At 53.5% G+C, this 25408-nt stretch overlaps 1 protein-coding gene across 1 annotated transcript in view; it reads right to left on the minus strand.

Annotated features, from left to right (window-relative positions):
• Positions 1-542: 542 nt before the first annotated feature.
• LOC311165841 (serine/threonine-protein kinase pim-1-like) overlaps positions 543-25408 on the minus strand; it is a gene marked incomplete at both ends in the record, with an annotated part of 246248 nt that continues 221382 nt past the window's right edge. Inside the window, 2 exons of the mRNA XM_084227341.1 lie at positions 543-658; positions 2113-2479. Coding sequence (XP_084083467.1) covers positions 543-658; positions 2113-2479 — 483 coding nt within the window. The remainder of the gene's footprint in view (positions 659-2112; positions 2480-25408) is intronic.

Consider the following 25408-nt stretch of genomic DNA (forward strand, 5'->3'; position numbering starts at 1 on the left):
ATATTATCTCTGCCAGGGGCTTGAGAAAAGCCCAACCCCTGCATGCCAGGGGAAAACCCACCCACAGGTGAGGGAAGCCCAGGCTTTCTCCCTTCCCCCCCTGCACTGCCCCCACAATAACGGTGATCCCAAAGCAAACAAGGGCAGTGGAGCAGCCCAAGCCCTTCCTTGCCTGCACAGCAAAGCAGCCCCTGCACAGGTTCTGGAGTCCCACCTCTGCTCCTGCCATGGGGTTTGTTTGTGTCGGGCTGGCTGCCCCAACCCCAGCCCGGGGCACGGTGGGTGCTGGGGGCTGTTGGCAGGGCCAGGAGCCCACTCCCATTTCATACCCAGCCCAGCCCATTCCCCCAGCCCTGCCAAAAGCAGCTGGGCAGCCGAATGAATGATCAGCTGCATCTGCCCCAGCAAAGGGGAAACCTTTGGTTCCTGGCCAGGCTGTGCAATGCCCGAATCTGGGAGCATCCCCCTCCGTGTGGACTCATCTGCAATTTCACTGTGAAACCTGGCTTTGGAGAATGTGCCAGAATTGAAGTTCATCATCTTCAGATGGCCAGTGGCCAGGTGCAGGAAGAGGTTGCCATCCTTGATGTCGTCCTCGTTGTCTCCAGCAGCCACAGCCCCACCTGGTACAGCTTCTCGAGGGGCTCCTTCTCCTTCCCTGGGGTGAGACCAGGCTCTCAGGGTTCTGCCCAGGGCCCCAGCTGTCATGGAACCAGGACAACCAAATCCAGTTGTTGTGCTACCGGTGCTAGGCAGAAGAGCTCAGCTCCAGCACAAGGGCTGTGTGCTCCCATCTGATGAGCCCTGGGAAGTGACACAGGCAGAACAAAAAAGTCTGGGTTCCTTTGCTTCTCATGGCCAAGGCATGTGTGGAGCTGGAACTTACCAGGGCCCTGCATCACAGTGTGCCTGTGGCTCTCTCCCTTCTTCTAGAGCAGATGAATATCCTGCATCCAAGGATCACAGAGCAGCTCTTCTAAGGAGGGCCTTTCCACGTCCAGCATGGATAAACACCACCTGATCAGATCTTGGCACTCTGAGCAGAGAAACCAGAAACCGCTGGTCACTTGGAGAAGGCTCCTGTTGGCTTTGCCCCACTGTTCCCGTGCCCAGGCCATGCTGGATGTGCTCAGAGCTGGGCCTAAACTTTCCCATCCATTTCCTGTTTTGGAGGAGAGCAGGAGAGCAGGACATGTGCCACCTCCTCAGGAGCTGCCAGAGCGGGATGCTCACGAGCCTGCTGCTGTCTCCCAGCACTGGTATTCCCCCCGTGCCCAGAGATGAGGATCCACCTTGAGAGAGCCTTTGTGGCAGTGAGAGCTGATGGTCCCAGCTGATCTTCTTTCCAGTCCTGAAGGGGTGCTCCCCGCAGACCATGTGGTGCAGCAGGATGCCCAGAGACCAGATGGTAGCTGGCTTGCCATAGTACCAGCCAAAGTGGGTCCATTCTGGGGGGCTGTATGACCGTGTTCCTATGGAATACAGATGGAGTTCAGCAGGGGGATGCTGCTCCCAGAGCCTGGCCCCACCCTCCCTGGGCCTGTGGGGGCTGCCCCAGTGACACACGGGGTGACCGCTGCCCTCTCGCCAGCACCTGGGACTTGTGTACAGACTTCAGGTTGGAAAGGAATCCACTGGTGTTGCTAGAGGGCAGCAGAAGCCTTGGCAAGGTCCAACCATGACAAGGAAAAACCCACTTAGTGCTGGGGAAAAACCATGCCTTCATCCTCCCTGCCTGCATTGCCCCAAGAAACATTATGAACCCAAGACAAACCAGGTGAGTTGAGCAGTCAAAAGCCCTTTCTCACCTGCACACAAAACTGGCTGGGGCACAGGTTCTGGCAAACCCTCTCTGCTACCCCCACCCACGGGTTTTTTTGTTGCCGGCTGCCCCAGCCCCAGCCCCAGTCCTGGGCAGAGTGGTGGGCAAAGGCTGCCAGCAGGGCTGGAAGCTGGCTTCCCACTCAGCCATGCTCAAAAGCAACTTAGCCGAAGACTCAGAGCTATGAAGGGCAGCAAAAGGGAGAATCCCCGGTGCCACACCCAGCTTGGGCTGTGAGATGTTGGGCCATGAGATGCTGGGACCAGGAGCACACCCCTGCATGGGCTCACCTGCAAAGTGAATGTAGGCTGTGTCTTGAAGGTAGGTGCCACAGCCAAAGTCAATCAATTTGGCCTGCCCTGTGGCCAGGTCAATCAGGATGTTCTCTGGTTTTATGTCTCTGTGCAGGACCCCGCAGCTGGTGCAGTGCCGCACGGCCTCCAGCACCTGGCGGAACAGCTCCCGCGCCACCTCCTCGGGCAGGAACCCCCGTGCCCGAATGAAATGCTTCAGGTCCTGAGAGCGCTCCGGCCGCTCCATCACCATCAGGATGTCGTTGGGGAGCTCACGCCATTCCAGCAGCTGGACCACACCAGGGAATCCACTAGACACCTTGGATAGAAGCACGATCTCCAGGGGTGCGCTGGTGCCGTCGGGCTGCGGGAGGAGCACGATGCCCTCAGTGGGGCTGATGCCGTGCCGGGGCTCGGCAAGCCTCAGCCAGCCCGGGATGCTCTGCGCCCTGCACTGGCCCCACGCCCGCTCTCCCTCCAGGCGTCCTGGTGGCTCCAACCCTGCCGGGCCTCGCCTCATCCCCGCCCGGCACGGCCCGGCTTCTCCCGCTGGCCCCGCTCACTCACCAGCTCGTCCCAATGCCGGACGCAGTAACGTGGCACCCTTTTGATGGCCACCTGCAAGCCAAGGGAAGCAGCGGGTTCAGCTCGCCGTCCGCGCTGCCCAGCCCCATCCTCTGCCCTCTTCCTCCTCCTCGTCCCCCCCTTCTCCTGCGCCCGCCGCCGGCCCCGCCGCTCACCGGGGCGCCGTCCGAGAGACGCGTGGCCGCGAAGACGCTGCCGAAGCCGCCCCGCCCCAGCAGCGAGCCCAGCCGGTACTGCTCCTTCAGGCCCTGCTGCGCCTTCCCTGCCGGCGGGACGCGGCTGGCAGCGCTCGGCCCGGGGCCGGCAACGGCCCCCGAGCGCCCCTCAAGGGCCCCGGGCCGGCCATCCCCGGGCGTTCGCTCCCTGCAACAGGACAGCGGCGGCTCGGGGCCGGCGGCCGCACTGCCGAGCGGCGGAGCTCGGGCCGGGCAAGCCGCAGCGGAGGCGGCGGGAGCGGCCGCGACGCCTGTGTCCTCCGCAGGCCGCGGCAGGAACCGTGGTCGGGGCCGGGGCCGGGGCCGGGGTCGGGGCCGGTGATGGGGCCGGGGCTGGGGCCGGGGCCGGGGCCGGGGCCGGGCTCGGGCTCGGGCTCGGGCCAGGCGGAGCCAAAGGGAGGCGATGCCGCCCCAGCCCCAGGAACTGATGCCCGCCCAGCAGCGCCACCGCCAGTACGGCCAGAGCCGGCCGGAGGCGAGACCGCGGCGGGACGCCCGGGGCTGGGGCCGGGGCAGCCCCGCCCGGGGCCGGGGGCCGGCCGGGGGCATGGCCCGGCCGGGCACGGAGAGAGAGAAACTGGGAGAGGAGGGGCCGCCGGGGAAGGGAGACCGGGAGAGGGTGCGGGACTGCGGGAGAGGAGAGGAGAGGACAAGCAAGAATCTAAAATGTCGCTGCTATCGCTGCTGCTGCTGCTGCTGCCGCCGCCGCCGCTGCTGCTGCTGCAACTGAAGCACCGGGGCCGTTTTTCCCCGTGTCCGTTTGTCCGTTGCCTGCTCACCCCCGCGCCGAGCCCAACGCTCCCCAGGGGCAGCCCCTGAGCCTGTCCAAACACGGGAACTTTGCCGTGTTCAGCCCAGACCCAGAGTCTGCACTCCTGCACAGCGGCACAGGAATCCCCTCGGTCGCTGCTGTGCATTGTCCCTGCTGAGAGTCAAACACTATCGGAACTCATTCCCTGAATGCAGAATTTGTACCTGACCCACAACTGCACTTACCTCTCCAGCATTGCTCTCCAAGAAAACCAGGGGAAGGCAAAGTGTGTGTAGCTCATGGTATTTGACAGTGTCTAAAACATGCTAAGTCATGGATCTTTGAGGTGACATCCATTTGGAATTAATGGGATGGAGAATTTGTGCAAGATGGAAAAGGGGAGCATAAAAATAAATACAGTAAAATGTCTTGGATTTGTTCTCCCCATTTTAATTTCATTTCTTACAAGCTGTTTCAGTTTTCCCATCATCTTCTCCTCAGTCCTGTTTGCTCTTTCCAAGAACCTTTCCTGGAGAACGAGGTGCAGCTTCTGTCACAAGATGTGCCACCAACTGCAGCTTCTCTTGGCTTTCCACACCGTGCGTGCAGCACGACTCTTTCAGCAAAGAAAGACTAAGGTTTGAGAACTTTACAACTTGTTCTTTCTTTTCCTTGTGGGCTGGGCTGTTGTGCCATTGGTCAGGTTTTCATTGTTATTGTTCTACCCTAAGAAACCATGACGGGCTCCCAGGAATTGTTAGGGAATGCAAGCCTGACTGAATGCCGAGAGAGAATCTCCAGAGCTTGCAGCCAGAAATGGAGAGCTGTGTGATAATCATTCCATCATCCCCATGGACACCTTGAAAGTGATCTAGAAGATGAAAATGGTCTGACAGAGGGAGTTTGTTTTTTTTCCAGTTCCGCTGCTTCTACATCTCATGCACTGATAAAAATCAGTTCATGGAAAGCAGCAGAACAACTGGACCTCTCAGGAGATGAGTGAAAGAATCTGTAAAGGAGAAATGCAGGGAATGATCTGGTGAACTTTGTCTGTAAGAAGGGTCATTTTTCCTAATAATTTCCAATCCATTCCCTCTGCTATTTTCCTTCTTAACAAGGCCATTTTCAGCCCAGATTCCCCGTGAAATGGGAACCCTGAGCTTGTGGAAGTGCCTGAAAGATGCCCTGTTCCTCTGCAGGGAGCCTGAGGCTGAAGCAGGAGCCTGAGCCCTCTCTGGGGCAGCCTCCTGCGAGCTGGAATTTGTGGCGTGCTGGGAGAGGAGGAGGAGGAGGGGGAGAAGGCTGGCTCTGTGTGGCAGGAGCAGGTGGTTTGGGCCGCAGGACATTCCATCTGCGCCGCTGCCCCGCAATGGGCGGCCGTGCCCGGGGCTCTGGGCCTGGCCCCGCGTGCGCTGAGCTCCCGACACTGCGGGAGCTGCCCGGGCTGGGCTCAGCTTCCCGCTGGGACTGGGCAGCAGGCTGGGCTCCAGCTGGGATCAGCAGCAGCTGGGAATACCTCTGGGCATCTCCATTTGCTGCTGCTGCTGCTCGGAAGAAACAAGGAAGGGAGTCAAGAAGTTCTGGTTTTTCTTCCTCCTGGTGGATTTTTTCATTTGATTTGACACTTGAGAGGCAATTTCTGTGATGGCCTCTGTCAGTTGATTCTATTTCAGCAGCAGCAACAGGGCTGTGTTTGTGCACTGCAAATGTGGCCTGTGAGGCTTTAATTCTCCTTCACCTTGTGCTCAGGGCTTTGTGAGTATTCAAGATCTGCTCATCATGGTGCCTGCAACAAAAGTTCCCTGTCATGAAAGCACTCTGGGAAGCACTGATCGAAAAAGGCAGTTGCCCTTTTACAGGTAAAATTCAAGTGGCAAGCAGAAGAGGGACAAGAGCAGCCATGATCTCCAATTCCCAAGGCAAAGGCACCAGCAGCCTCCTGCTGTCCCCTCAGGGTGAATAAAACAGTGCTGAAAACAGCGCTGGAACCCAATCCTGATCCTTTCTTGCTCTATTGGCTGGGTCAGGGCAGCTCTGGGAGTGTGGTGCAAAGTCTGATCTTCAATCTCCTGGCAAATGACAGAGCTGAGCTGATCTCAGCCTGGAATCCCTGTGGATTGGCAGCAAGGACTCCTACCAGATGCAACTCCTGTGTTTGCAACAAGCACAGCATCCACTGGCAGGGAATGATTTTCTCTTCATCCTTCCCACTCTCCAGGTATTTCTCCAGGAAAATCCACTCTCTCCTGGGGACAGGGCAGTAGAGATGGAAGGTTCTGTGTGCCTCAAAAAGCCATCAGCCTGTTCACCCCACAGCTCTGCCACTGACAGCCACCAGTTCTGCACAGAGCAGCAGCAAACTGGTGACTCCTGGCACTGCCTGTGCTCTGAACTGAGAAGTGTGGATCAAGCTTCAAGTGTTTTCTAGTGGGAAGTATTTGACACGGTTCCCTCCAGATTCTGGTTCTGGGTCAGTGCCACAGCAGCTGTGGGGAGTGTTTCTGTCTACAGGGTCTCCCCAGGCTGCAGCTGGAGCTCGGGGCCTCCTTCCAAACTACAGCACAGTAAAAGATATGTATTAAGGTCCCAATGAAAAATCCTCTGCTGAGCCTTCTTGAGTGCCTCTCAACTCCTAATTCTGATTGCAAAATGCTTATTAGGAAGATCAGACTGATCAAAATCAGGAGATTTTGGGGGGTTTTTGTAAAAATGCTTTTTGAATCTTTAAGATGGAGGGGTTTTCACTGAGGTCATTATTCCTCTTACAAGTTTCTCCGCATGCTGTTGTTTTGACTTTCCACTCTTACCTCCTGCCAACTCTTACCTGCCCAGAGCCAATTGTTTAGCTGACAGCTGCCATGCCCAGGTGCCACTTTCTGAGCATCACCTGTATGGGGCCTCAGGTGCTCCCTAAGGAAAACTCCCTTCTTCATATTCTTTGCAGAACCAGGGAAGATCTTGCTTGCTCAGTTGGGCAGTGGAAGAGTTTTCTGTTCAAACCTACTCTTTGTGGCATCACTGATGTATTTTTGACTCAGAGAAATCTGTTTATTTTCTGCTTTTAAATGAGGAGTGAGCAGCTCCATGAGCAGCACCACAGCAGAGGAAACACAAACAGGCTGTTACTCATACACCATCTCTGAAAGGCTTGTGCTCTGCTTTTCAGATGAGATGAAGAGCTCAATTACAGTAGAGAAAGAGGCTTTCATTAAATCACAGATAGAGCATAATAAGGACAAATTACAAAGCTCTTCAGAAGCAAATCTGTGTCAGACTGCTGGGTAAGGAGGCCCTTTAGGGGAGGCCTTCAGAGGTTTCTCCTGCCCTTCTGAAGAAATGAGTCCTACACACCTAATCTCACCATGTTTTTGAGGAAAGCACACAACCAGAATCCTATGGGGCATCTCATTCTTTGAATGCCTCTCTTCCAGGGGCAGAGATGAGCAGTATAAGCAGCTCCCCCCTCATGTCTGTAATGAGTGGGGTGAAGCCTCAGGTTATGTGAAATACAAAGCTGTGTTTGGTGTCAGGTACAGACAGGCAATGTGTGTATTTGGGATTGCGATGTGTGTGCACACCGACCATGGGACAGCTGCGAATTCTAACAATAACTGCGGAAAGTCAAGCATGGAAGAAGGCCTTTGAACCTGTCTTTTGTTTGCACTTAACCTTGATTGATTTAGGAGCATTTGAATTAAAGCATTAAAGATGTTGCTTTTTGCTTGTAGTCAGGCATTAAAGAGTGCTCCAAAAAAAAACGTTTTGAAGTATAATTTTAGAATATTGCTTGAATCTTTGAAACTACAGCTTTGGAATATATATAAAGGAAATATGCTTATCTCACACCTTAACAAAACCGAGAAAAACAGCTTGAGAAAGGAAGATGAACATCATCTCAAGGATTCATAATTGTGACCAAGTGAAGCTGGACATCACTATTATGAGATTTATAGTCATTTTAATTAAAAAGGTGGGCCCACGTCTGGGGAGCTGGACTTCACCAGATGGGATTCGTCTTTATTCTTGCAGAAACTGGACCAACATCTCGGAAACTACCAACACCATCTGGGGATCCTCCTTTTTGGGACGCATCCTGAAGAAAAACTAAATCACAATTGTGTATAGAATTTTGATGTAAAAAATGGGAATAGAAATTGCTGATGAGCAAAAAAAATTGGAGTAGAAACTGCTGAGAAAGCTTCTGAGTACCCCTATAAATACCTGTAAGCCCAAATATCAGTATGCAGTTGGAGGGCAAACTTCTTCCACTGTACCCAGTGCTATTTTTCTCATACTTTACCATATTAATTAATACATGGATTGTTGCTTGAATATTGGCCTAGTCAAGCTTCTCATTTATAACAGTTAGTGCTGATGTGCACAGTTTAGAAGTGCAATAGTTTGTTCTGCTAACACAGGAAAAGCCCAGAAGCTCAGTGTTGTCTCAGTCCCACACTGAGGAGATGACGAGGAGTTTAAAAATTTTAAGGCTCAGCAGCTAAAGGAAGAATCAACTACCTAAAGCCAGACTCCAGACATAACTGTTTCATTCCAGCCCTCCTGCCATGCTCTCCTGTCTGCAAAAGCCTCCACCAAGAAACCTGCAGATCAGGAGGTGAGGAAAGAACAGATTTGAGCCCCTCACGCAGAGGAGAGAGCTCAGAGACCCTCAAGGCAGAGAGATCCCTCCCTGAGCAGCCAGGCTGCCCAAACTTTCAAAATCAAAGCTCCAGTGTGCAAATCCCACAGACAGAAATAGCCACTGGCCTCTGGGTTTGCAGGTGACTGTACAAGTGTGAACCTGGAGCTGAGGGATTGGATGCTTTCCCCTCCCCAAAAATGCAAAGAGAACTGCGGTGTGAAAAAGAAAATTTGTTTATTTTCAGAAGAACAGCAACAAGAATACAGAACATTTTTACATTGTAAGAATATTTGTAACAACAACAATCCATAGAACATATATACATTTCGTAACAACAACAATCCAGAGAACCTATACACGTAAGAACATATCTAGAAAAAAAAATGCAATGTATTTGCAGAAGTTGAAAAAAAGCCCCACATCCTATATCCTGAAGACGACAAAAAATTGTAAAACGTATGTACAAAAGGGTGGCATCTCTATCCGGGATGTCCATCGGTCCTGGAAGAAAAGCAAGTGCCATGGTCACTGCAGTCAGGCACAGAGGGCTCTTCCATGTGTCCCCAGGCTGGCACAGGCTGGCCCAGCAGGACTCTGCTACCAGAACTGAGCCTGGCTGGGTCTGGGATGGAGCTTGTGCGGCCCAAAGCGAGCACAGGACCAGCTGGGGATGGCCTCCAGAATCCAGTGCACAGGGTGCCACGTCCCTGAGCAGAGACCAGCCCAGCCCCAGCCTGGCAGCAGGGGACCCACTCTGCCTGTGGGGACCACGTGCCTGTCCTGCTGCTGGCATTGCTCTTTATCCCAAGATCATGGCTTCTTCCTCATCTTTCTAGAAATTCCTTTTGGCTGGGTTTAGCTGCATCCCCAGGCTCAGGATCACCAGTATATTTGCAGGTTTTGCTCTGCATCATCAGCCTGTCCAGACTCTGCTCATTGTTTCACAAATGGAGAAGACAGTGGACATTGTGCCAAGCTTCCTTTCAAACAGAAAAACCTGGGTCAGCATGACATAAAAGAAGAAAAAGAAAAAAATCCCCAGTTAGAACAGAGCCAGTATCTGACCATCTTCCCCTCCTTTGTAATTAATTTTGTACATTTAGAGGCAAACCTGGGCCTAAAGCTTCCATCTCTCAGTTCCTGATGCTCTTTGCTACCCTTCAGCCTTGACTGCCCCTGATATAACTGACTGCTGTCCAAGTGGGGCTGGGGATGCTCAGCCTGGAAAGAGGAGACACTGGGGGGGCCTCACTGTGGCTCTGCAGGACTGGAAGGGTCCCACAGGGAAGAAGGGGACAGAGTGTTCAACAGGGCCTGTGGGGACAGGACAAGGGGGATGGCTTTCAACTGCAGGAGGTTGACTGAAGCTGGATCTAAGGAAGCTGCTGTTTGACACTGAGGGTGTGGAGGCAGTGGCCCAGGCTGTGCACAGAGGCTGTGGATGCCCCATCCTTGGGAACAGGGCTCCCCCAAGGTCTGGGGAAAGATTGCTCAGCTTGGAACAAGATGGTCTTCAGAGTCCCTTCCAAGCCCAACCATTCAGGGATCCCATCATTCTATGATCTCCATTGTCCACTTCAGGTTGGCCCTGGACTCCTGGGAACTGTGATGTCACCTCCCCCGTTCCAAATGGAACTGCCAGCACCCGGCAAAGAGCACAAGACAGCCGTTGGCCGTTGTGTCAGTGCACCCTTCACTCTGCTCCTGCCCACTGCTGTCACCCTCCTTGTCACCTGCCCCTGCCACCCCCATCAGTCCTGAAAGCTCACTAGTGCCTGGATTTTGACACCCATCCCTACAGGATGCTCCCATTTGTCCTGAGGAAGGTATGGTGGCATTCCATGGAGGTGGACACCCCCAACTGCCCGGGTGGGCTGGAGCTCTGTGGGCCTGGTGTGGGACAGGGACTCCACTCTGAGGTTCTGCCACCTCTGCAGGCTGTCACCGACAGAGAGGAGGAGATTGAGGTGGATATGCAGACTTATACAGTGGAGGATGTGGAAATGGAGGAAGAAGAGACTGCAGAGGAGGAGATGGAAGTGGATATTGTGACTTATACAGTGGAGGACGTGGAAATGGAGGAAGAAGAGACTGGAGAGGAGGAAATGGAAGTTGATGTGAATGTGGATTTGGAAGAAGAGATGGAAGTGGAAATGGAAGACTACATAGAGGACATGGACATTGATGAAAAAGATGAGGAAGAAGCCATGATCTTGGGATAAAGAGCAATGCCAGCAGCAGGACAGGCATGTGGTCCCCACAGGTAGAGTGGGTCCCCTGCTGCCAGGCTGGGGCTGAGCTGGTCTCTGCTCAGGGACGTGGCACCCTGTGCACTGGATTCTGGAGGCCATCCCCAGCTGGTCCTGTGCTCGCTTTGGGCCGCACAAGCTCCATCGCAGACCCAGCCAGGCTCAGTTCTGGTAGCAGAGTCCTGCTGGGCCAGCGTGTGCCAGCCTGGGGACACATGGAAGAGCCCTCTGTGCCTGACTGCAGTGACACTTGCTTTTCTTCCAGGACCAATGGACATCCCAGATAGAGATGCCACCCTTTTGTACATACGTTTTACAATTTTTTGTCGTCTTCAGGATATAGGATTTAGGGCTTTTTTTCAACTTCTGCAAATACATTGCATATATTTTTGCTAGGTATGTTCTTATGTATATAGGTTCTCTGGATTGTTGTTGTTACAAAATGTATGTATGTTCTATGGATTGTTGTTGTTACGAAATGTATATATGTTCTATGGATTGTTGTTGTTACAAATATTCTTACAATGTAAAAGTGTTCTAAATTCCTGTTGCTGTTCTTCTGAAAATAAACAAATTTTCTTTTTCACACTGCAGTTCTCTTTGCATTACGGGCACAGACAGCATTTGCAAATTTGTGGTTTCCATTTGCTCCAGGTTTCCCGGGCTGGAGGTGCCTGGGGGAGCTGGTACAGCCACCCCAGGAGTGGGGGTACCTGTGCACAGAGGGGTCCCACTGAGAGAGGTCACCCTGTCCTTGCAGTTTCTCTGGACACACTTGGTAGCTGTAGTGGCAAATCCCAGCGTGCCCTGTCCCATGGGATCCCATGGTGGAGCAGGATTGAGCCTGCCTGGTCGTGCAGAGCCTCAGCCATGAGTGATACTGGGGGATACTGGGACAAACTGGGGGCGAACTGGGGACATTGGGGCGATTGTGGAGAAGGCTGGGGACACTGGGGCATCCTGAGGATGACATTGGGAGGGAACTGGGAATGAAGTCAGGTGTGTTGGGAGGGACTGGGCTGTACTGGGAGGGATTGGAGGGGCACTGGGGTTGTAGTGGGTTCTACTTGGGATGAACTGGGCTGTACTGGGGTTGTACTGGGGTTGAACTGGGGATTAACTGGGCTGTACTGGGGTTGTACTGGGGTTGAACTGGGGATGAACTGGGCTGTACTGGTATTTACTGGGGCTGTACTGGGAGGGATTGGAGGGGTTGAATGGGCTGTTCCCGCCTCCAGCACCTCCCATTTGCCAATGCCCTCAATCCCTGCCCACAGCCAATCAGCGCCTGAGATCGGAGCCTCAGAGGCGGTGCCTAGGGTCAGCGCCATCTTTTCTTTTTGCTTACAACTCCCATCATGCCCCGCGGCCAGGTTGAGCCTCATTGGAGGCAGGACTACAATGCCCATCATGCCCCGCACTCCACATATCCCGGGATCTGCCCCCATCTCTCCCATAAGTGTCCCCCAGACCCTCCAGGATCCCTCAGTGCCCCCTCAGCGCCCATTCGCGACCCCCCAAAAGCATCCCCAGAACCCCTGAGTGCTCCCAACCTCAAAGATGCTCGGCACAGCCACTTCTGGGAATTCATCTCCTCTCATCCCGCGCGACCCCAGAGCCCTCAGAACACAGTCTCGTGCCTAAAACTCCTGCTCTGCCCCGCGCCCTAAAGAGCCCGGTTAGACCTCCCCGAGCTCCCCTCACGGGCTCCCGAACCATTTACGTTCCCTCAAGGACCTCAAGTCGTGGCTCGGATGCAAAAGTGTCCCCCAAGAGCCTTCCCGGACCCCCAAACATCGTGTTCCAACCACTTCTGGGACTACAACTCCCATCATGCCCCGCGCCCCAGAGAGCCCCGTCAGAGCCCCCCAAGGGCCCGCCCGGACCCCGAAGGGCCCCAAATTCCCCTCCCTGAGCTCCAAGGGCCCCCCTGCACCCCCAAGTGCTGCCCCGGACCCTGAACTGTCCCTCAGAATCCCTGAGTGCCCCTCCAAGTTCCCACCCGGCTGCCCCAAGTGTCCTCCAGAGCCTCAAGTTCTCTCTGAATTCCCTCCCCAGACCCAAAACTGCCCCAAATGTGCCCCAGAAATGTCTCCAGGGCCCCCAGAGAGCCCCCCCCCCCGACCCTATGGGAGAAAAAGATGATAAAAATTGTTGAAAAAAGCCAATCACTTCTTTTTAAAAATCTTTAAAGTTTAATAGTAATAAAATGGTTATAAAAATAGTAATACAATTAGAGTAATAATAAATTGGAAAATTTGAATTAGGACAATATGAGACAATAGAAACAAAGAGTTACAGACGTCCGGGTACATTTTTCTGGGCAGCCCAAGCCCAAAAATAACACCTGTTAACAAAGGATTAACCCTTAAAAACAGCAGCCTGTTGCATATTCATACACTTCAGACATGATGCTTAAATTCCATTCAAACACAGGATTCTGTCTGGTCATTGTCAACTTCTTCCTCTGAATCCTAACAGTGCCTTCGAGGCGGGAAGAAGTTCCTTTCTTCTGATAACAGGGTAATAAGTTCTTTTTCTCTGAAAGATTTAGGTGTCCTGTGGTTGCTATCTCATTGCAAGTCCTTTCTTTAAAAAAGTATCCTACATAGCATAGTTTGTTTTTTAACATTTTTTATAACCTAAAACCATATTTAACAAACTACACTAGAGAATTAACACAGCATTACTTTCTAACACAACACATACAACATTCATTTTATTATTTGCGCAATGCCAATCATAAAAAAAGCATTTTTCACAAAATTAATGCCAAAAGGACTGCAAATATTACTAGTTACCATAAAGAGGAAGAAATAAATAGCCAATAGAGATTAATTATTTATTGAAGCGTATAGTGTTACCTAGAACCAATGACCAATGATTTTCTTGGTTGCTAAAAATGTACTGATTTTTTAATATAAATATAAAAATTATGTAATGGAATATTGAAAATAGTATCACAAATTAGGATAATAAAATTATAACTTTATTAATTAATAAATTTTATTTATAAGGGAAAATGCTTAATTTTTTTTATGTTTTGCAATGTCAGTCCCAGGTGGGCGATGTCAGACACGGTGAAGCTGGGGGTGAGGAGCAGCTTGTCCAAACAGGCTCAGCCTGCAAGGGGCTCATTCTTCTCCGTGCCCAGACCTCCTCAGGAGACATTCAGCATCAAGATCACCTGGGGAATGCTTCTGTCACTTCTTCTCTGAAATGAAAAATTTAAAAAAAAAAAATTTCCTTGACTAAAACCAGATATCATGAGGTGCACTTTGGAATCTCCCTCCTGAAGGGAACTCCAAGCTGACTCCAATCCCTGCACAAGCCCTGGAGACTCACAGACAATGGAAGGGAGACAAAGAGCTCCTGAGGGCTTTCTGTATTTTAATCAGCCCCACAGTGGCTTTGGGGCTGGCTCCAGGAGCCTCAGGCAGCGAGAGAAGGATGAAGAAGCTGCTCAAGGAGTCAGCAGCCAAACTCCAAGTGCCTTGGAGCACGGCTGGGCCCCAGGGAGGGCAGGGAGTGCCCAAGGCTGCCCAGGCAGTGCTGAGAGCAGATCCTTGAGGCCAGGAGTGCAGGGAGCCCAAGGCTCTGGGCAGGGCACTGCAATGCTGAGCAAGGCCTGGCTTGGCTGCAGGGAGCAGAAAGGCCAAGCCCTGAGCCCAGCCTGGGCCAGCAGGGCCTGTCCCTCCCGGCTGGCTCGGGGCTCTTTGTGGGCCAGGGGGATGTGAGGGGCAGCAAGGACAAACGCCATCAGCCTGCAGCCCCTGCCAGCCTCCCCAGGGAGGCCGAGGCAGAACCGAAGTGCAGCCCCTGCCAGGAAAGTTCCTCCTGTGGGGCTCCAGAGGCGCTGCTTGAGCCCAGGACACAAAGGCCTGGGTGCCTGTGGCCCTGCCAGCCCTGCCCAGCCCTCGGCCATCTGTCCTGCAGGCTGTGCCCCCTGGGCGTGCTGCTCCTCTGCCCTGGCCGGCTGCACTCGCCCATCTCGCTGTGCCCCAGCATTTCTCACCCAGCGTTTCTGGGCCCTCCCTGGGCTCCCTGCACCCAGCGCTGCCGGCTCCTGGCACACAGAGCCCGGCCATGGCCCAGCCTCACGCTGGGACACCTCCAGCACCAACATTCTGCCCTGGCAGGGACTTTGCTTTCTCCTCAGCTCTAGGTTGAACCTTCCAAGCTGCACTTGGGAGAGGTTTCCTGCAATTCCCTCTGCCAAGGAAAGCTCTGTCTCCTGCTGCTCACAAACAGAGAAGTGCTGGTCAGAGGCTGTTTGGGGCACAGTGACCTGGAAATTTTTGAGTTTCTAAATTTTCTGTGAAAGGAGAGGCATCAACAAATCTTTTACACTGGAGTTACAGAGAGCAGACTTCGGCCTATTGATGATGGAGACTTGGAGAATACCAAATCAGGTACTGATTTTTTAAAGGGAATCAGCACTTAAAAGCAAAGGGATACAAGAAGGATGGACACATCTCAAGAAAGAAATTTTGGAGGAGTAGCAACAGCCTGTCCTGCTGGTCCAAAAAGTGAGCTAGCAAGGAAAATGACTGGCCTGGATGGTCATGGAGCTTTTTCCAGGAACTCAGAGAAAAAAAGTGGATGCATCATCTTTGGTCAGAGGGGGAGGGAACTCATGAAATGTTTAAGGATGTTGTTAGGTCATTCAAAAAGAAAATTATAGAGATGAAAGGTCCATTAGAGCTTAACTTGACCACTTCTGTGAAGGATAATAATGTTTTCATAAATACATTAATGGCAAAAGGAGGGACAAGTACAACCTCCATTCTTTATTGGATATGAGGAGGAATACAGTAACTAAAGCTGAGGAATAGGCTGAGGTACTGAACCCCTTCCTTGCCTCAGTTTTCAACAAAACGTCAAGTTGTCCTCAGGACAAGTGTTCTCCTGAGCTGTAGATGGGACAGGGAGCAGAACAGCCCCCCTGTAATCCAGGAGGAAGCAGCTGGGGACCTGCTGAGCCACTCAGATGCTCACAGGTGTCTCTGGGAGCAGATGGGATCCATTGCAGGCGGATGAGGGAGCTGGTGGATGAGCTCCCCAAGCTGCTCTCCATCATTCACTGCGGGGGAAAATAGCGGGATGCGGATGTTCAGGGACATCACACCATAACCAATATGACCCAGTCAAGCCAAATTTGTTATCCCTAAAAAGACTATATTTATAATAATTCTCTACTGTCCACGCATCTCTACCTAATACATGATTGGCTATCCTAGCTGTTCATGCGTTTAAGATAGGATGCTGACTGGATCATCTAATTTTCCATGTGTCTGGTTGTGGTTTTCTGTCCCACCCAAGAACTTTCTTCTTTCTTACTTTCCCAAGCTCACTGACAAACTTGCTGAGTCCTGATTACTCTTCTTCTTGTATCTTTTTCAAAGATATACCAACCCCATTTTCTGAATATGCCCATTATTGTTTGTGAACGTGTCCATTGTCCATTATCCCAAGCAGGCTGGATTGTGCATTGGCTGAATATGGCCATTGTCCCGCAAAAACTCCTCAATCTTCAAGAAATCCTCGACACCTCTGCACACAGCCCAGGGAAGGTGCCCCAGCCACCTGCACAGAGCCACAGACAAGTGTCAGACACAGTTACAGAGCTTTGCCCAGAGCTGACGGGGAGAATTAATTTAAGGGAAAAAAAAAAAAAAAGAAAAACAGCAGAAAACCCCAAAAACCACCAAAACCCAAGAAAACCAAATTAAAAACAAACAAAAAACCCAAAAACCACCACCCAACAAAAACAAACAAAAACAACAACAAAAACAAATGAACCAAAGCCAAAAAGTGAACAAAAAAAGAGCAAACAATAAAAAAACAAAAACAATAAAAAGAACTCCCCACAGCAGAGATGATCCATCCTTCAGTTGTCACAAATGCACTCACACAAGACCTGGGGCTGCAAAAAAATTAGAATTCATTGTGCACATATGCAGGGAAAGCAGGTTTAGGTCAGGCTTTCAGCAGAACTGTTCTCAGCTGAGCCAAAAAGGCCCCTTTGGCAGCTGCAGGGCCATTGGAAATGCAGAGCCTCAGCCCACAGGGCAGAAAAGGGCTCTGAGTTCCTCTCCCCTGACATTAAACCCTGTTCCCAGGCTGCTTCACACTCAGGATTCTTCTGGAGGACGGCACAAAGCTGAGAGTGGGCTCTGGCTTCTCCATGTTTTGGGTCCTAAAGCTGCCTGGGAGAAGAAATTTCGGGTCAGCTCCTCTGGCACAATCCCTGCTGGCCTGGGGAAGGGCTTTGCGTGCCGAGGCTTTGCTGCAGGCAAGGAAAGCTCCTGGCTCAGGGTCACCTTTGCTGCTCAGCCAGAGCCCCGAGTGCCCCAGCAGCAGCAGAGAATGGCAGCGGCACCACGGGCTGGCACAGGACGGGGAGATTTCCCCCTCGAGAGAGGCTCATATCCCTTTTTGCATTCAGGCAGCTGCAGATCCCTCAGCTTTGGCTGCACAGCAGCTGGAAATGCAAGTCCAGGAGCTCTGTCCATGGCCAGCCCCAGCAGGTGACAGCAAGGACAGGGCCCTGGCAGCATCAGGACATTTGCGGGAGCGCCTTCAGCAAGCGCTGGGGGCTGGGACTGTGTGCAGAAAACGCCCTGGGAGTCTCTGCAGCGAGGGAAAGGGAACAAAGTTTCAGTTGTGGCCTCGCCGGGGAGCACCAAAATCGATTGTTTTCTATTGCCGGCTGTTCTAGGAGCCCCAGAGGAGGGCCCGGCGGGCCCAGGAATGGAGAGCGGGGACTGTGCAGGAGCCGGGAGCAGCGAGAGAGGCCGGGCTGAAGGTGCGGGGCGGGCACGGGCTGGGAGGGGGCCCAGCCCGGGGGTCCCGCAGAGCCTCCCTGCTCCAGAGCCGCAGCTGCGAGAGCGGGGCAGCTGCCGGGATCGGAGTGCCAGGGACGGGCCGCAGGTGGGGGCTCCAAGGGGCTCGGCCGGAGCAGCTCTTTGTCCCGGGGCACCGGGGGCATTGCCGCGGGTTGGGGTGCCTGGGAAGGCGCAGCAGGACAGGGTGGCAGTGGTTGGTTTGTGGATTTGTTGTTGGATGTTTTATTGGCGGCCCCGGGCGGGCTGTGGGAGCCGTGAGCGGCCGGCCGGGCCCGGAGCCGCCCCTCGGGCCGGGAGCCCCCGGGCAGAGCTCTGTGCTCGGGGCCGAGGCCCGGGCGGCCCGGGCAGCGCTCGGCGGCCCGTGGGCCCCCGGCGCAGGCGGGTCCGTGTGGCCGGGCCGGCCCAGCCGTGTCCGCAGCGGGCTCCGAGGGGAGCGGCCGTGGCCGTGCGGGGCCTGCCGGGGCTCGGGGGGCCGGGCCGGGCAAAGGCTGAGCGAGAGCGGGGTAAGCGCTGGCACAGAGGCCCCGGGCTCGCCGTGCCCCCCTGGCCACGCAGCCGGGCTCGGGGGCCGCCTCGCTCGGAGCCAGCCCCGGCTGCGGGGGTCCCCGGGGCTCCCTGGGCAGGGGGCGGCGGGGGCTGCCGGAGCTCTGTGCCCGGGGCTGGGCGCGGCTGCCGAGGCAGCGGAGGATGCAGGGTCCCCCCGCGCTGGGGCTGCCTCTGCCCGGCCCAGGGGCTGCACTGTCAGCCCAGAGCCATGTGGGGATCGCCCGGCACCGGCAGGGCTGGCAGGGAAACCGGCAATGGGGGAGCAGAAACGGGAAATACGAGAGCTCCAGAAGCCTGGACATGTTGGGAGCATGGGCAAGGGGGACCCATGGATACCCCAGGACCCTGAAACGGGGACTGCAGACAGTGCTGAGCCCTGGAACGCCTGGGGTGCCAAAGTGGTGAGCCCAGAGAAGGGGAACCTGCGGGATTGACAGGAGCCCCAGCAGTCCAGAGAGGTGAACACCAATACAAACTTGGCTCGGAGAAACCCAGACAGGGGCATCTCCAGGAGCCCAAAGTGGAGAGACCAGAGAGGGGAAACTCAGGGTTGGGTGGTTTTGCTGCATCTTGGTCATTTGTGTATTTTGGGGGCTGAAACTTGGTGTTTTGGAGGTTTATATGGGTGGCAGACTCCCGGTGACTCCTAGAGATGGACTCGGGCAGTAGGAACCCGCTAAGCCAATGTGCTCATACAGTGTATTTTTCCCCAGAGCAGGATTTCTCTTTCCCAAACCTTGGCTGGATGGAGAAGGAGGCTGCAAGGAAGAGGAAGATGTCCTGGGACACCGAGGCAGGTGAGGAGGAAGTCACTGCCCCTTTGCTCCTCTCTCCTGCTCCATCTCCCAGCCCAGCATGGCCCCTGGCTGCAGGACAATCCTGCTGCCAATGCCGTCCTGCCGGGGACATACTGGGAGGATCTCCTTCCCTGTGGCATGGAGTCAAAGCCATCCTCTCCTTGTCCTTCCTCCCCAGACTAGGAGCTGAGGATGGAGACCAGGCAGGACAAATCCCCATGGTATAATCTCATGGAAGAGGCTGTTTTGAGCAACTCAACAGCACAGGAATTGAACAGGGAGGAAAATCCCCAGAGATCCCACAGGAGGAGGGGCTGCAAACCCAGCCCAGGGTGCCCTGAGGAGCAGGGCAGGAAAGAGCCACCCTGTGCCAGGAAGGTGGACAGAGGTTCAGGCAGAGCTCAGAGCTGGTGATCTGTGGAGCAGCTTCAAGCTGGGGAGAAGCCCTGCAAGTACTTGGAGAGTGGGAAGAGCTTCAGGCAGAGCAACAGCCTGATCTGCCACCAGATGATCCACTTTGGAATGGCCCTAAGAGTGTGGGGAGTGTGGTAAGGGCTTCAGCTGCAGCTGCACCCTCGTCATCCACCAAATGATCCATGCTGGAGAGAGGCCCTACGAGTGTCCTGAGTGTCAGAAGAGGTTTCAGACCAGCTCCACTCTCCTCCTGCACCAGCGGATTCACAGGGAGGAGAGACCCTCCTGCTGCCCCAGCTGCAGGAATGGCTTCAAGCACAACTCCACCCTTGTCATCCACCAGGGCATCCACACTGGGGAGAGGCCCTGGGAGTGTCCCCAATGTGGGAAGAGCTTCTCAGACAGCTCTAACTTCAGTAATCACCAACGGAGGCACGGGTAAGGGAAGCCCTGCAAGTGCCCCAGCTGCAGGAAGAGCTTCATGCACTGCTCCAACTCCATCCCCCATTGGAGGACCCATGTTGGTCAGAGCCCTTCAGACCCACGTTCCCAGTGATCTGACACTGGGAAGACACTTGGCTAGTTATCCTTTTGTTTTGGCCCTAATTTTCTTTTGAGTTATCGTCATCCCTTAAAACAGACAAAACTGGGGGAAAAATCAACAAATTCATTGAAGGAAGGCATCTAAAGCCTCACTTTTTCCTAGTGTTTCAGGGGAATCTGGGATTCAGGGAGAAACCTGGGGAGTTTGGGGATATATGATGTAGTTGTCTCCCTTTGTTGGCACTGAAAGAGATGAGAGGGTTCAATGCCGCTGAAGACTACTCAATCCCAGCCCAAAATTCCTCAATTCCACAGCTCTTCAGGATGGAATGGGGTTGGAAGGGGATTGGGTGAAGTGTGCTGCAAATCAGGAGGGCTGAGATGGGCATGGGGTGGGGCAGGATGGGTGGGATGGGGTTCGGGTGGTATGAAATGGAGGAAATAGGTCTTGGGAAGGGGGTCTTGATGTCCAGCAGGGGTGGGATGGGTTGGGGTTGGGACTGGGGAGGTGGGGTGGGGTCTGGAACAAGACAGCTGGAGTTTGGGGATGATGAAGGGAGGAGGAGCCCGTTACTGAATGAGTTTTTGGATATAAAAATGATGACACAGCCCCGGAGCTCAGAGCAGCTGAGATGGTGCTGGATCCAAGGCCAACTGTGGATCTCTCCCTCTCACTCTTCTCCTGATTGCCTCTTCTCAAAATCCACACCTTCTCTAGGCAAACTGTTCCAGGATGGTCTTTTTTCTGAATCCCTACCTAAACCTACTCTCTTTCCATTTGGATCCATTCTCCCTTGTCCTGTCCCTGCCTGCCCTCGTACAAAGTCCCTGTCCTGCTTTCTTGTAGGTTGCCCTCAGGTACTGGAAGGCCACAGTTGGATCAAGGCTCGGTCTCTTTCCCATGCTGAAGAAGCCGAGCTGTGTCAGCCATTCCTTGCAGGAGAGGAGCTGCAGCCCTCACATCATCTCAGTGTCCCTCCTGGGCCCTGGTGCTGCGTGTCCACGTCCTTGCCGTCCGTGCCGGGGAGCCCGGCAGAGCCGGAGGCAGCACTGCAGGTGCAGGCTCAGCAGCGGGGAGGAGACACGGCCCTGGCAGCAGCTCCAGGAGCAGCGATTGGCGATGGGCTGCCCGCGCTGCAGAGAGCCGGGGCCCTTGTGCCTGCCCTTGTGCCCGGGGCGCCTTTCCCCACCGCTCGCCCGCCCGCCTGGGGAAAATGCCCCCTGTGCCGCCCCTCAGTGCCGCCCCTCGCCGCTGCCCCAGGGGCTCCCTGGCCCCAGCTGGAGAGCCCCAGACCTCAGCCTCACCCTGCTCAGCCCAAGGCCCTGGAAAAGCAGATTAAAGCACCCACCCAGAAAGTGCCCTAGGATTCCAAGGTCAGTCTTTTCTCTACAGTATGGGTTTGGTATCAGAGCCTGCATGGGATTATAAAATCTTTAGGAGAAAAGAGCATGAACAAGTTGTGCTTTGGCAGTACATCAAGGCTTTGAGGGAGAGGGTTTGTTTACTCACTCACAGGGATGCACAGAAAGTTTTGAAATGGTAACAGTAATCCAAACCCATTAGAAATTGGAAAGAAAACCTGAGGGACTGGCAGCTAGCACCTCAGAAACAGGTGGCTTTTGCTTCAGTCTTCTACCTGAGAGCTTCCTGGGCAGGGGCAGTTCTTCCAATTGCATCAGCATGGCCATGGCTAGAAAGGGCAGTGAGCAGATGGATTTAGCTTCTCCTGCCAGCCCCTGAAATGCCAGGTTTCATTTGCGTGTACTGAGGATTCCGTTTCAGACTCTGAACTGGCGCAGCTGCTCCTTGGTGCTGCTCGTACGCACGTACAGTGGTGCTGCAGCAGCTGTCCCGCACACAGGGAGGGCTCTGGAGCCTCCCCGGGGCCACCAAGGAGCAGAGGAGGGAACGTGCCTGGGATCTGCCTCTCTGTGCCGAGCGCTGGCGACTGGAGTCACCCGACCTTGTTCTAAGGCTGGGACCAAGTTCCTGTCACTGTCTGCTCTGAGAGCGTTCCCAAATTCAAACCCAGACACTTCTGCTAGGCAGAAGCACGGGTTCAAACATGGATTTTACCAGAAAAGGAAAGACCCCTGAAGGAAAAGGTGAAGATAGAAAGATGCTGAAAGGCTGAAGCCAAATGGAAAATAACCCCCCCAGATTTCAGAGAAAACTGGTCCATGGTGGTCAGTGCTGGCTCTGTGTCAGAGTAGGTGGCTGACAGCTACAGGTGATCCCACAAGGACACCCATGGCATCACAACATTCTATCATTAGTTTACTCTGCTTTCTCCCTTTTGACAGTAGCCAGATCACTCATACTGTCAGCCAGGACAGGGACTGTGGCCACAGCTGACTGCAGATTAGACCTGGTCATGAGATGCAAGTCCTGTTGCTTTCTTTGCCATCAATGTTGGGTCTCACTACAGATAAATTTCCCATTCTTCCTTTGCTTTCTGATCGGGTCTGACCCTGAGGATGGTATTATAATGCTACAGACATACCAATAAGGCCTGCCTGCTTCCTGAGATGTCTTTGTGGTTTCCAGAAATAACAAACAGCTGTGTGGCTTTTTCCAGTGGATTCACAGGCCAGCCTCAAGAGGGAATCTTTTTGTCCCCTCTGGTCATTAGAGCCTTCCACCTTTCAGCCTTGCTAACTCAATCCTACTCAGAGGAATTAAATGCAGGCTAGTTCCATGACAAATAAAAACAAATAATTTTTTTTAATAATTAAAAATTATTCCCCTTGAGTGCCACACCCAATATATGTGTTAATGATAAAGTGGGAGTTCACCTAATCACTTCTTTCCTTGTGAGCACGGCTCAGCCTCACACAGAGGTGAGGTGGGAGCTGGGCCAATCTCTGGTGGGAGGAAGGGTCTTGTGGCAGCCCACAGAGCCTGTGCACATTGCCAGGGAACAGCTGTGCCCTGCATGTGCCCCCTGCAATGAGCTGTGCTGCTGCCAGTGCCCCGTGGAGCTGTGGGGCTGCTGAGCTGTGGGGCAGGGAGAGGAGCAGGAGGGTGCATGTGCAGCTGAGCCATTCTTGGAGAGCACAGGGCTCTGGGCTCCCTGCTGTCCCAGGGCAGCCCAGAGGCCAGGCTGTTCCTGTGGTAGCTCTGTGGAAGTGGCTCAGGGTTTTGCCCTGGCCTGCCTCCAGGTGTCTGCCAGCAGGAGCATGTTTCCCTGTGCAGCTCTTTAGAAGTTTGCAGGAAATGTATCCCATGAAAAATGGAGTTTCAGATGCTTTAGGTTTGCATGGTGGCCTCTGTTAAACTTTGTGTCTCCACTTTGCAGGCCTGACTGGCTACCCTCTTGCCAAGAGGTTTTCCCTGGCAAGTCCCTCTACGCTCCTTCCCTCCAAGCCGTTGCCTCCCATCCCGAAGAGCTCTCCTTCTTCCAAGCCAAGCCCAACATGCAGTGGAGAGCAGGAGAATGGGAAAAATGCCAGCGGCTACTGTGAGGAGAGTAGAAGAAACCAGGAGCTGGGTTCAGAGTGAAAAGGATGTAAGGTAAGGAGACCAAGCTAAGTCCAGCATTGTAAATGTTCAGTTTATGTGCTCTTGGCAGAGCTCTGAGACCTTTTCCATGATAGGAACTGACTTTGTCACTGAAGTTTGAACAGGTCCTGATCTGGATCTTTAGCTGGGCCAGAAATGATGGGATATGAAGGAAGGGTGTGCATCTGCCCCTGCTGCCTCCAGCCCCATTCCTGGCCATGGCATGAGGGCCCTGGAGGAACTTGGGCAGGCAGAGACCTTGCAGAGAGCAGCAGGGCAGGGAGCTCTGCTGAACTTCCTAAATGCCAGGGAGCCTGAGACGATGGATGTGTGGGAGCTGGAGAGCAGCCAGCATCCTGAGAGCTGAGCAGCCTCTGGGCTCAAAGGCTACTGGGGAACTGTAGGAGGGAAAGGCAGCAGCAGAAGAAATGAGGGGCTTGAGAAAAGCAGGTTTGACATCCTGCAGAATGGCTTTGTGGGGACTTGGCTAGAGATCTGCACTGGCAGTTAGGCACCTTAGGGGCAGGGAGAGAATAGTGATCTAAAGGCACTGCCATGCCATCCAAAAGTCCAGTGGAGGCAGTGGCACCTCAGAACATCTTGATGTCAAACATGTGAATGCCAGCTGGGAATGTAGCTAGTCTTGGAAAAAACTGAGCACAAGGGCAGAGGTGGCAAATGTGTGACATGGGCTGTCCCTCTCCACTTCCCTTTTCTAGGTCACCTTTCCTGTCCTAGGCCAAGCTGCTCCATAAGTTTGACTATTCCTGCCATGTCCCATCTAAATGTCTTGAGGTATGAATCGGGGCAAGGCTTGATGCTTGATCTGAGCTCTGTTCTACTCTTTCCAGACTTCCTTGCTCAATTCCAGTGGTGGGGATATGAAGAAGGGGTCGCTGGGACCACCTTTGATCCCCCCATACGCAGGGCAGTGAGTCCCCCTCTTGGCAGTGCTGCAGGGTCTCTGCAAAGCTCTCCGCAGCTGGAATTCCAGGAGTCCCAGGAGATGAGGTAAGCCAAGGTTTCTGCTGCTGCAGTGTGCTGTTTACCTCTCTCTTCCCATCTTGTGTGGTTATTTTGCCCAGTCAGGGGTCCCATGTATTTAGGCAAACCTTTGTGCCTTCACCATTTTGGCCATCTGTGGTGATCCAGCACAAAGTCAAAGCCAACACCAATGTCCCAAGAGCAGAGGTCGTGGTGGGGAAGAAGAGGCAGGGCTTCAAAGCACCTCAAGATAGGGCCTCTGCTGGACATGGCTATTGTTTGACACAGAGCTTGGCCAGCTCTCTGTGACTTCAGCAAGTGAAAGCTTAAGGGTAATGAATCAGCTCTGCATCCTGGGTTGGGTTTATGTGTTGCATTTCCTCCTTCATCAGAGTGACCATGCTAAGAAGGTTTGCCTCCTTTCGTGGTACACCCATTCCCTCCCTTCTCTTTCTATGTCCTCATATGTTCTTTTGTCCTCCATTTTCTCCAGGCTAACATCCAGCAACAGAGGCAAGGAGAAGAACTCTGAACATGCAGGTAGGTACAGGGCATGTCTGTCCTAAAATGACCATTGTAGTCTTGACTCAGAGGTGACGTTTGGAAAGCTTGGTTACAACCCATTCTTTTAAAAATTTCTTTAAATTCCCTTCAGTTCTTTGATGGGCTCAGTGGACTGTCTGAGAGCCCAGTCAGTGGGACTGTGCTGCAGTGGTGCAGTGAAAATTCCTCCAGTGTGAAGTGTTGAGTGGTAGGAACGGGAGTGGAACCTTGGGGCCCTGGAAATGCAGTGCAGGCCAAGGAAACATTCCTCTCCATCCTGCACATGCCTTTTATCTCCCTGCAGCCTTTCTAGTGTCACATTTAGTAGGGAAAAAGAAGGCATTTAGCATGAAATGAGAAATATTCCCATTCCTCCCTCCTGCTTTTGAAGCAGAAAACCTTTCCTTGGGGCAGTTTCTGAGCCAAACCCTTTGAGATCTGAAGGAGATTGATGGACATTGCCTGGTTTTGTATTGGCAGAAATAGGGAAACCTCCTCTGACAGAATGTCCTTATCAATTTCCCAGTTAGGGCAAAAGAGCCTTCCCAATGGATGCATCCTGTGCAGGGTCTGAGTTTGTCATCCTGTGACAGCACAAAGCCAAAGCCACCTGTGGCAGGTTCACGGTGACAAATCTCTTGCCCGGCTCTCTCTGGCTGTGTCAGTGCTGCAGG

The sequence above is a fragment of the Fringilla coelebs genome (assembly GCF_963513975.1).
Source record: "Fringilla coelebs genome assembly, contig: SCAFFOLD_30, whole genome shotgun sequence".
In the NCBI taxonomy this organism is placed as follows: domain Eukaryota; kingdom Metazoa; phylum Chordata; class Aves; order Passeriformes; family Fringillidae; genus Fringilla; species Fringilla coelebs.